At 31.0% G+C, this 12251-nt stretch overlaps 1 protein-coding gene across 1 annotated transcript in view; it reads right to left on the bottom strand.

The window, feature by feature from the left end:
• The window catches only part of DNAH7 (dynein axonemal heavy chain 7), a 278808-nt gene that overhangs the window by 144860 nt on the left and 121697 nt on the right, over positions 1-12251 (bottom strand). Inside the window, exons 23-26 of the mRNA XM_074302814.1 lie at positions 11416-11525; positions 9298-9466; positions 6361-6463; positions 6116-6243 (exon numbers count right to left, since the gene is read on the bottom strand). Coding sequence (XP_074158915.1) covers positions 6116-6243; positions 6361-6463; positions 9298-9466; positions 11416-11525 — 510 coding nt within the window. The remainder of the gene's footprint in view (positions 1-6115; positions 6244-6360; positions 6464-9297; positions 9467-11415; positions 11526-12251) is intronic.

The following is a 12251-nucleotide window of genomic DNA, read 5'->3' as shown; positions in this document are numbered from 1 at the left end:
TATAATAAGAAATATGGCTTCACTTTTTTTCTTAAAAATCAAACATTTTACACATTTCAGAATAAAAATTTTGTAATTTATTTTTGATTAGTTCATTATGAGATTAACTTATAGATCAACATGGTTGTCAATAATGGAATAATGAAAAATAGGGTGAAAAGGAGAATAAAAAATGAAACTACAGCAAATACTTAGAGTTCTGCAAAAATCCAATCCTTACCTAGAAGAAAATCTGACTGCACTCACCTCTCATGACCTAACATTTATTTTACTATGTATACTTTTGGTATAAAATTATATATGTATATGCCTTTTTCTTAAATAGAATGCAGGCAGGATTGCTTCATTTTTGCCTTTTTGTCCTCAACATCTAGCATGATGCTTAGAAGATACAAAGTACTTAATTAATGTTAATTTGATTGATAAATCAGTCAGGACCAAATATTATATTTAAGGATCAGCATACAGTACCTCCCTGAGTTTTACCTGGGAATCCCTTATTTGGTATCAGTACATTAATGATGATGATAATATTTAGCATTTTTTTTATCACTTTAAGGTTTACAGAACACTTTACAAATATTATCTCAAATGATCATTACCATAATCTTGAGAAGTATGAGCTATTATTATCCCCATTTTACAAATGAGAAAACTGAAGGAGAAAGACATTAAATTCCTTTCCCAGTGTCATGCAGAAATATATATATCTGAGGCTGCTTTTTAAGTCAGGTTTTTCTGACCCTAAATTCAGACAATGTGCCACCTACCCGCTTTTATTTAAGAGGACCATTTACATAGGTATGTATAGGAAACTATAAATAGGATGCATACAGGGAAATATTCTAAAATAATAATGTTGAAGTCTTAGGTAGATGGCAGAGTAAGAGGTTTTTAGCAAGAATTTTCTGAGACCACATTAAAAAATACAGGTGAAAAAAAAGACAAAACACAGCATTGGCAAGAATACAGTTGAAAGAACCCACCACAGGTAATTTTTAGAGGGAAAAAAAATAAACATTATATCACTAGCCCATGACTCTGTGTTACAACCGCTTCTGCTCACCCTCATTCCATTTTATAACCTTTCCCTCTCATGATTCCTTTAATTTTAGGATCCCTACTTTTAAAATTAAATGCTTTAAACTTTCCTGGGGCAGGGGATACTTCATTAATAGGACTTAGTTGAGGACAATAAAATCAGATAATTCCTAAAGCTTGAGAAGAAGGTAAGCATAGAAAAACAAAGAAAGTGTAGGAAGGACATCAGAAATTCAGGGCTAAATAAAATTCATTCACAAAGCATAGAAAAACAAACAGCCACTAGAAAGAGTGAGAGGAAGATGGAAAAATCTGAGAGCTAAGGCTGCTAGAAGCACCCCACTCTGCAGTGTCCTTGAGGATTCTTTCCTGACTCCATGATGACCAGCTACCTAAGACCAGTTAAGGACAGCAGTAAGTCAATTGCAAAAAGGACTGTTGACACCAAAAAAGTAAAACTAATAACGATGAAGAATAGGTACAATTATAGTAGCCAAGCAGTCTCCTAGCAGCAGTTACCCAATTGATCACCTTCACACCTTGAAGAAAACAGACCTCATTCAGTCCTAATTGTCTAAAAGTAAGTAGAATATCAGAAAGAAAAGAGTCAGCCTTAGAAGAGAGAGATAACAGCAGTTGGTCTTTTGAAGGTAAATACATTTTCAGCAAAGACATCATGGAAATAAATCACATAAAAGCTGACTGAGAAGAAATGAAAAAACTTTTGAAGAATTTTGTAACTTCTCAAACACAATATAGCCCATGTGTTTAATTCTGGATTCAGCTATTTATCCACTTGCAGTACATGTCAAATATTATATATATATATACACATATATATATTTGCACATATATACATGTGTATACATATATATACATATATATATATATATATCAATGGATGAGTTAAAAAAGATTGTCCAAAGAACTGTATATTATAATATATACAACAGGCATTATGTAAATACTTATTTTTCCTTTGTGGATAAATAGAGCAAACTTTTGAGTTATTATAGCTCTCTATTAGTATGTCCTGTGACATGCAGAAGCTTGATGAATTCAGCACAACAGAACCATCTGGAAGACCTTACCATGGGATGCAGAATGGTAATTTAAAAAGAGTTCTATATTTGAAATCAGAAGACTTAATTTCAAATCTCAGCTCTAAGATTTTTTTATTCATGTTATCTTGGCAAATTATTTAAACCTCTCTAAGCCTCATTATCATGACTGATAAAAAGAAGGGAATGGACAAGATGACCACCACTAAGCTCTCTTTCAACTCTAAATTACTTCCCCTATTAGAAAATCCTTCATAGACTTGGACTTTGTTCAGGATCTCCCAGTATTATAGAGTATATTTCTAGTTAGCATATGTCTCCCATTTCTGTTTCATTACTAATTATTAATTATCACTGGGTTTTTAAAGAAGATTATCTTTATTATATCTTCCAAGAAATGTTGAATGATTATAACACATATGTAAGATATATTTTGTTGCAGAGGAATCTTTAAGGTAGCATTTTTTCTACTTATTCAAATGCTTTTTTGAAATCATCAAACAATAAGCTCAGTCAGGGTTCTTGTATTATTAACCATACTTCATTTTATTATATTATGGCAGAGACATAGTCTATTATGTAATATTGCTTGTGAAAGCCTTCCCAGTCTCATTTAATAGCCTTTTCAAAGATATCCTAGGTGATTATGTGTATGGCTAGTAGCAAATCTTGGTTGCTCTTTTTTGGGTAATAAGGATTAAGGTTAATTTTTTCTGTACCTTTAGCATTTTTACCCTCCCTTGCATACCTTAAAACTAAATCCCTAAACATCTTTAAATCTTTATATTCAGTATAAACCTCTTTAATAAATATTTGATTTAGTTCAAGTGCTTTTCTAATCTTTGTTTTATTTACTGATATTTTCATTTCCTTAAGAAGCACATCTGGGACTATAGTTTTAAAAAGTCCAAATGGGGTAACTACACTATTCTTGGTGAAAAGAAGCTATTAGAAAAAAAAACTTTCATAGATGATTACCATCTTTTTTCTATTTGTTGTTCTCATTCCAGTTTTATCCCTAAACTTCCTGAGCATGAATTTTTGCCAAGCTTTCTTTAAACATTTTTTCCTTGTTCCTTTTATGAGGTAGCAAAACTAATGATCTTGCTTCACTTTTCACCATAAAATTTTATACAATTTTGGCTTTTTAGTTTTTTGGTTTCTTTATTATGCGAATCTATTTATATCAGTTAATTTTTACAAAATAAATGTCATAATTGATGTCAATGTCCTTTTCTCCATCCATGGCCCATTTTTCAACATCAAGAACATGTTGGATAGCATTTTCACTCTTTCTGATGTTGCTTGCTTGCATTTTTGTTTTCCTTCTCAGGTTTTTTTTTTCTTTTTAGATCCAATTTTTCTTGTGCAGCAAGATAATTATATGGATATGTATACATATATTAAATTTAACATATATTTTAACATGTATTAGAATATCTGCCATCTAAGGGAGAGGGTGGGGGGAAAGAGGGGAAAATTTGGAACTGAAGGTTTTGCAAGGATCAGTGTTGAAAAATTATCCATGGATATGTTTTGTAAATAAAAAACTATAATTAAAAAAAAAAGAAGCAAAATAACATGTTGGATATATTTTCATTGTATAGCAGATATTTTTATTATTCTTACTCTTTCTTTTCATCAATTTTATATTTTTGCTATTGATATTATTTAAGGAATTGTTCCCATTATACAAATATATAGCTTTTTATGACATTTTCTGTCATAAATTATAGTGTCTGGACTAGTTTTCTGGAGGATCTCTGCATGGGTTTTGGTCTTTGGTGGAGAAGTCCACCAAATGAAGGCAGGAGAACCACCACAATGGAGTCTGGAGTCTGGACTCTCAAATCTTCTCTGTGTCTGTGTCTGAGACTCTGAGTCTGAGATTGAGCTCCAGCACACACACTCTCACACTCCTTGTCTCCAGTCCTCTCAGCACTTAAATACCTTAGTACAATTACATCACTACAGTACACTAAGCATGTGCCAATTGAAGAATCATTACATCACCATATCACACAAAGTACTAAGTATATGTAAACTAGAGAAACATTATCTCATCAATCACAATGAGTAAACACCTTACTGTAAAGTATCTTTCTTCAAGTATACTTTTCTCAGAGTTCCCCCATATCTGTGGTCCTCTACAATAAATTATTTCATGCAATGGGAAAAGAATGATATACATATATTTTGACATGCATAAAAAACATTTTATCTTTAAAAAACAACATAATAAAATTAAAATAATTTCTGAGTTATATGGTACTTTTTGTTTAGGAGTATCTAATTTTGCATAAGTAATATAAATCCTATATCTTTTTCTTTAAAGTAAGAAAAAAAAGAAAATGTTATATTTCAGACATTAAGTGACAACAATATGATGATTTTACCTTATTGCAATCCATTTTGTACATGTCAATCTTCTTTTAGAAATTAAAACTCTATGGAACAATTCCAAGAATGTTTTTAAAAAATTTTATATTAAACTTTTTTTAAATCGAGATTTAAATGTGACTTTTAGGACAAGATGGAAGGAAAATATGCTGATTATACTATGTAGCAGAGAGAGGACACTTTGATACAATTTCAATATGAAAAGTAAATAAAATTTGGGAAAAGCCAGTGTGAAGCACTGGCAGGTCCAACTACCAAAGTGGCCAATTCCTTTACACTGCCAATTGCTTCACACTGGCTTTTTTTTTCCTTTTTGTGTTTCTTAGGTTTTTAGTCATTCAGATTGATTCCTCTCTATACTAAATTGAAACCCTAGTTTGATAAAGGAAAATTATAATTAAATGTGTTAAGTAATTTTAACATATTCACATAAATATTTCATTTTCATTTTTTATGTGTTTTTGTTCCTTAAGCTGATTTAGAAGAGAGTTTGAATTGACATATTAGAAAAGGTTAAAAAACAAGAGCAAACAACCAGCTGGAACTAAGTCACATCTAGAAGATTCACAATGGGGAAAAAAAACTCTTTTTATACTGTCTGATAAACTGTAAGCCTAATCTTCCACTGAAGATTCTGTAAATTCTCTGGGTTTCAAGTCATCTGTAAAATGATGTAGTTAGATTAAATGATCTTTAAAATTTCTTTCTGTTCTATTTGTTTAAAATTCTATGCATTTTCTAATGTAGATCATTTTGATAAGCTGATATTTACTTGTGTTATATATATTTTTCTTTCTGAAAATGATACCTAAAACTTCATTGAATTCTTTCATATGCTAACTTATATAAATAGATGCAGAATAAAGGAAGCAGAACCAGAAATACAATTTATATAATAAAAACAACATTATATAAAGAAACAACTTTAAAAGATTTAAGAACTCTAGTCAATGCAATAACCAATCATGATTTCAGAAGACTCAATGAAATATACTGGCTACTCAACTCCAGAGTATAGATTTGCCTTTTTTTTTTTTTTTTTTTTTTTTGATACAACCACAGATATTTTGCTGAAGCACACATATTTGTTATAAGTCCTTTGATTTTTTTTTCTTTTTTCATAGGGATTTATGGGAAAAGAGAGTAGGTAAATTCTGGTAAACTTAAAATCTATAATTTTTATTTATTTATTTATTTATTTTTTGCTGTGGCAATTGGGATTAAGTGACTTGCCCAAAATCACATAGCTAGGAAATACTAAATGTCTGAGACCATATTTGAACTCAGGTCCTCTTGACTTCAGGGCTGGTGCTCTATAAACACTGTACCACCTGGCTGCCCTTATAATTTAATTTTTAAAAAGAAACTCTGGGTCTAAGAATTTAGACATTTGCATCAATTTCTTCTTACTTCTCTCAATTATTTACAGCTTCAGGTTATTAAAAACTGGTTACTATTTTTTTAATCCTTCTTTTGCTAGACATAATATTTCTATTATGTTTCTTAAATTTTACTTTTAATTACATTAAATAGCCTCTTGCTGGAGTATAAGCACAGTAAATTGCATGAAGCAAATTTAAAAAATTAATATCAAATCATGATTCTTTCCATACCTTCAGATTATCTGGTAGTTCTGAACGTCCAGCATATCCTGGGTTCATAGTTATAAAAACAGCACAAGTTGGATCAAGTTTTAGTTCAGTTCCTTCAAACATTAGTATATCACAGCCTGTATTAATGCCTGCGGGTAATAAAAAAAATTAGTTTTCATGCATTAAGTTAAAATATGACTTGTGCAACTAGATATTGTATATATTTATCCTATTAATTAGTAATATAAAATAGAATAACGTATTACCTCTTTGGATGGTAAGAATTTGTTGAGCAACCACAGAAAGCACTTCTAAGTCAATTCTATTAAACTCATCAAAGCAAGCCCAGGCTCCGCAAGATAACAGTCCCTAAGAAAACACAATAATGAAATTTTTCATTCTCATTCAAATAGAATATTACAAAGAAAAAGTTTTCTTCTACATAATATTTTCTATAATTTAATAGATAAAGAAAATCCCCTATTCAAAAAATAGTTAATTTTCTTATCACTAGCACATTATTCACAAATTCAATTTCTGACTTTGAACAACATAAGATTTCCACTATATACATATATATTTGAGGTATAGAAAAAACATGAGGTATGAAATCAAGGGTTTGGGTTCGAATAGTAGCTCTGCTGGCCAATACCTACATGATTCTACATTCAGGTTCCATACCTGGAAAATGAAATGATTTCTTTAATTAGTATTTGCCATCTTTCCAATGCCTACCCTATGTGAGATTTTTATAATTTGGTTAATTAACTTTTTTCTGTTTAATAGTTACAGATATCCCTAACTTCCAGCTCCCTCACAAATATTTATTGTTGGTTGCAGAAATAGGAAAACCTGTGTGTGACACAAATCCAATTATTAGTATGATATATTAGAAAGAATACTAGACAGAATCAGGAAGACTTGGGTTTGAATGAAACGAGCCCCTGACCCCTTTTCTGTGGGATCATGACCCAGTCACTTAAAATTTAAAAGTTTCAGATTTGTAGATTTACATAAACTGATACAAAGTGCAATGAGAAGAACAGGGGGATTGTTGTGCACAGTAATGGCAATGTTGTAAGGACAATCAACTGAAAAAACTTGGCTATTCTGATCAATATTATGATCCATGATAATTCCACAGAACTTATAATAAAAAATGCTATTCATCTCCAGAGAGAGAACCAAAGAACTCTGAGGGTAAACTGAATCTTAATTTTTTTTTTTTTGCTTTGTTTTGGAATAAGGCAAATATGTAAATGTTTTACATCATTTTACAGGTAAGATTGCCTTCTCAGTGAATGGGGAAAAGGATAGAAGGGAGAAAGAGACTCTGGAATGCAAAATTTAAAAAGAAAAGAATATTAAAAATAAGTAATAAATGAATTTTTAAAAAGAAATGTAGGAGTAAAAGGAGTTTCAGATTCCTCATTTTTTTTAATGGGAACAATACTTTTCACCATTATTGTGAAGAACAACGGAGATAATAAAATATAAAATTTTAAATTGTAAAGGGTAATATAAATTTTAGATATTATCAAAACCATAACTAGGAATCATTGTGCCTGAGGCAAGAGAAAAGGTAAAAGGTGAATTTGCCAGGGGAAAGAAGAATACCCTCAGACAAGGTTTGTATGATGGTGGGAAAGATTTGTATCTTCTAGGAAGGGGGTAGGGAAATAGACCTAGAACTGAGGGTGGAGCTATGAAAAAGAGAAAAAGCTGTTGTTATCATCATTCTCTAAAGTTTAGCATTCTGGAGAAAAGCCTCAATTGTCACATCTTCTTAATAACCGCTTAATATCACTAAATGAAACTCAATTCAGAGTAGATCCTTTAGGGAGAACAATTTAGTATCTAAAAGATAGTACATTGTTATTGCTTAGAGAAATGATTCTACCTAGCTTTAGCTAGTGTAACAAAGGATTCAAGAGATAGATATAGGCTTGAAAAATACCCATTTAAGTAAAACATGAGGGTAATAAAACATATGAAATATAGGTAAATTATATGTATATATAAAACAATCTGAAGATAATATAAGCATCTGAAATTAAACAAACATAAGGATCATTAGATATTAATGATTCTTTAATCAGTAGTCCAGTGACTATCCAAACTTTATTTACTACTTCTTATATTAATCATTCAGTAGACACTGTCATATACATGGCTGAAATTATAGGTGTGGAACTAGAGCTCATAGGGTACTCAAGTACTTACTGTTCACTAGATAAACAGCTCAGAAAGATGAAGTTTGTTTATAATATCAGAACTACTTACATATGCAGCTGGATGGCTCGGTGAATAAAACACTGAACCTAGAGTCAGGAAAACCTGAGTTCAAATGTGTCCTTGGACACTAACTAGCTCTGAGACTAGGCAAATCACAACCTCTGTGTTTGTTTCCTTATCAATAAAATGGAATAAAAAATAACTGTCTCACACAGTTGTCGTGAAAATAAAATGAGATAATATTTGTAAAGTACCTCTCAAATTTTAATGTGCTATATAAATGTCTGTTATTTTTGTTATTGTCATTGTTTAAGGATTTATAAAGTAACATTTTAGTCAGTCATCAAAATCATTTTTATTCAGCTTAAATATACAAAATTCAAACATTTAAAAAATACATGGTTAATTTGAATGAATTTTTCACAAAAGTAAATATTTTGATAGCCTTTGTGTGCAAGTCTTTCTAAAGGCAACACTTCTATTTCAGGAAAGAATGGACTGCTGAATAGGAATGTGGTTGAAACTTTCTAAATGGAAGGACTGGACTGATCATTCTACTTAATTGAATTATTATATCAGTATGCAGTGTAGCAAAATGTCTAATTAATTATGCATATCCAGATGACTGATTTTTTTCACTTATATTTTATATATTTTGGTATCTTGAGAACAAAGATGGGAATCTGAATTAGAATTAAATTTAGCACAAACATTGAAAATGAATAAGGTTTATCTACAATCTAACTGCTAATGAATTAAAATAATTTACTATATAAGAATTTTTTAATATTGTTTATTAAATCATACTGTCATGGTTCATACTTCTTAGAAAAAGTGTTATAAATAGAAATAAATCTTTAGATACTTGTCATTTCTATAAGATGGCTTTACATTAAAATCTGCTGTACATCTGTACATCTTATTGTAAAATATTTTCCTATTTTAAAGAAACAAGAAGTCATTCAAACCTTAAAGAATTTCCCTAAAGCCAGATAATCCAGTCCATCAGAACAATTGAAAACAACACATTGTTTTGCTACAGCCTTTGCTAAATCTTTGGTGGTTTCCGTCTTCCCGGTACCAGCTGGACCTTCAGGAGCTCCTCCAAGATGAAGGTGAAGGGCTCCAAATAAAGTTCTGAAATTAATAAAATAAATATTGTTTTCTTTTCTTTGGTCATGCAGATACAAGAGGAAGTCATTTTAAATTTAAATTGCTTGTAAGTCTGGGGTTATATTCCAAAGCTGCTTTATCTCAAAGGAAATATCATTTAAAACTGCATTTCTCTTTTTTTCACTGCATTTCCCCAAAAAACTTCTATAGTCAAAAAGGTTGCTTTTGAAGTTCAGTTCTTATTTTCTCTCCCTCTGCCTTTATCACCAATTAATCAAAAGATACTAATTTAGTACATAATTGTGCCCCATGAGGTATCAAGAAGATACAATGCCTAACTCCAAGGAGCTTATAATCTTGTCAGAAAGATAAGACTAATGCAATTAGTACAACTAATTGTACAAAGACTGAGCACAGTGATCTAATTCAGCTTTATAGCAGTCTAGATTTCCAAAGACACTAGAAAGTGGCATTATGGTATATTCTCCTTAATAAATAATTCCCCAAATAAACAAAAATAGTTCGCCAAATACTGGTTTTGAACAACTTAATTTTTTTTTTCTACTAAACATTCAGAAAATGGAAAAGTATAAGCAGGCTTTCTTCCTATTGATGGCATAAAAAGAAAAATAAATACTATAATATTTTGATTAAAGTAGTAATCTGAAATTTCTATAGCTAACCCAGGGAAAGATGTGAACATGCATTGCTTAGGATGGTCAGCTATAGATATGTTGCAATTTACAACTTTGAAGAGAATATCAACATTGATGAGATCACATAGCCACTGAAGGTCTGGAGTTATCTATAAATCCAGGGTCAGAAGCACGTTTTTGGATCTACTACTGAGACATCCTTACCATAATTCACTCCCAAAGTTATGGAAGTATATCTAAAATCACTCAAAAAGAAAAGGTAAAGTAGAGTAGGAGCAGAGAAATGAACCTTTGCCAACTACTGGTATTAACAGAGGGAATACATCAGCATTGGTAAGCCACAGGGAGCAAATGAGTCAATATAAATCCCTAAGAATCCCAAATTATTACTTTATTAAGGTACAATTTTTCTCTTGCAGGTGATAGATTCATTTATGGATTCAACCTTATCTAAGACCTAAAAAAGACCTTTGAAAATAATTTCCTCCTCCTACTTTGCCCCCCTCCTCACCTCCATACCTTGTCAGAAAGTCCAAAGCCCTCAGTTCTTAGAATTTCAGATCTTTGCCTAAATTCCAATTTCACTTCCACTCCAGAGAACAAGGAACAGAGTTAAAGATGCCAATCTCAATATCCTACAGGTAGAGTATTCTCATTATTCTGTTTTGTTCAATAAATCTACCTGAAATATGAAACTAGGTCTGGGTCTGGAGCTGAGAGCATTTCTGGACCTGATTCTGGGGCATAACTGCTTTGTTGGGAAGAGAGCTGGAAAAGAACCACAGAGTCAGAGAGTTTGTACCAAGTCCAAGGCCCTGGATCCTACCCTACATTGAAATAGCAACAATATAGCACCAACAGTAAGAGCCAGAATAGTACAGCAACATTAGAGCAAGATCTGGACATGAAAGCATAAATGAAGGATAGCAACAAAGGTGGCAACAGCAGGAGGCAGAAATTCCTAATCTTTCATAGAAGATTAATGGAAAAACATACTTTAACAGGCAAAATTTTTACATTTAATCTGGTAGGAATACATGTATTGTAATATCTATACCATGGCTTCATATAACACAGAATATAAATTGAATTCTCCTTTTAAACAATATCAGTATTCAAAATAAAAGTCTTAATGATCTAAAATTCAAATTCTAAAAAGAAAAAGACAAATCAAAGATAAAGTAGCCTTAAAAAACAACAACAACAAAAAAAACTAGTATGTAATTTTCTAAGCAATCAACAACCTAAAGAACTATCCTAATTATTTTATTGGAAACACTTAATTGTTTCAATAATTTTATTAATTAGTAGATTTACCTGTAGCATCTATCTGTAAGTGGAGTAATAACCAAACGAGGAGTATTACCTAAGTATTCATATCCATATCGTAAACCTGCATTGATCATCTTTGTTTCCAAGTGCTGCTCCTAGAATCAAGCAAATAAACAGAAACAATAGAATTTAAAAATAGAACCTGATATTTCAAATGAAAACTCCAATCTAGACTTTCCTTTAGACTTTTCAGGAGGCAATATGTTGAAAAGAATTTGGAATTAGAAGTCAATTGTAGTTCTGGTTTGGTTACTTATTATCTTTATAGCCTTGGAAAGTCAGTTCTCTTATCTAGGCCTCAATTTTCACATTAGTAAAATGAGGGCTGGTTCCCCTCAGCTCCAAAATTTTATTCTTGGAGTTGTAAGATAGAGGTAGTGGAATAAAATGAGTATCTTTTAACTGGGAAGCTTTCGATGTTTCAAATGAAGAGTATGTTTATTGTGAAAACATTTTTATAATCTTATTTATCCTGTTATTTCAATCACATTCTCTTAAAATAAAGTGCAATAACCTGATGAAACAGTTTATTGGAAGATAAGGGCTCATTCTTAAGGAAGAAAGGGATTAAACAGTAAGTTCTTGAAAAGGACTCCAAAAGAAGGAAAAGAAAGTAGCTGAAAGGCCAAGTAAGATAAGGTAAATGAGATAAGGAAAAGCAAAGTAGTAAAAGTCATTGTAAATCAAACAAATTGATAAGTAAGGGATTGTGAAAAAAGGAAAAGGAAGTAAAATGTGGCTAAAATAGTTTAAAAAATGATAAAAAGTTGCAAAGATCTTAAGAAGACCAGTTATGAACATTCAAATAATTTAAGAAAATA

This window comes from Sminthopsis crassicaudata, chromosome 3 (assembly GCF_048593235.1).
Source record: "Sminthopsis crassicaudata isolate SCR6 chromosome 3, ASM4859323v1, whole genome shotgun sequence".
In the NCBI taxonomy this organism is placed as follows: Eukaryota; Metazoa; Chordata; class Mammalia; order Dasyuromorphia; family Dasyuridae; genus Sminthopsis; species Sminthopsis crassicaudata.
This window is presented reverse-complemented; position numbering and strand designations above follow the sequence as displayed.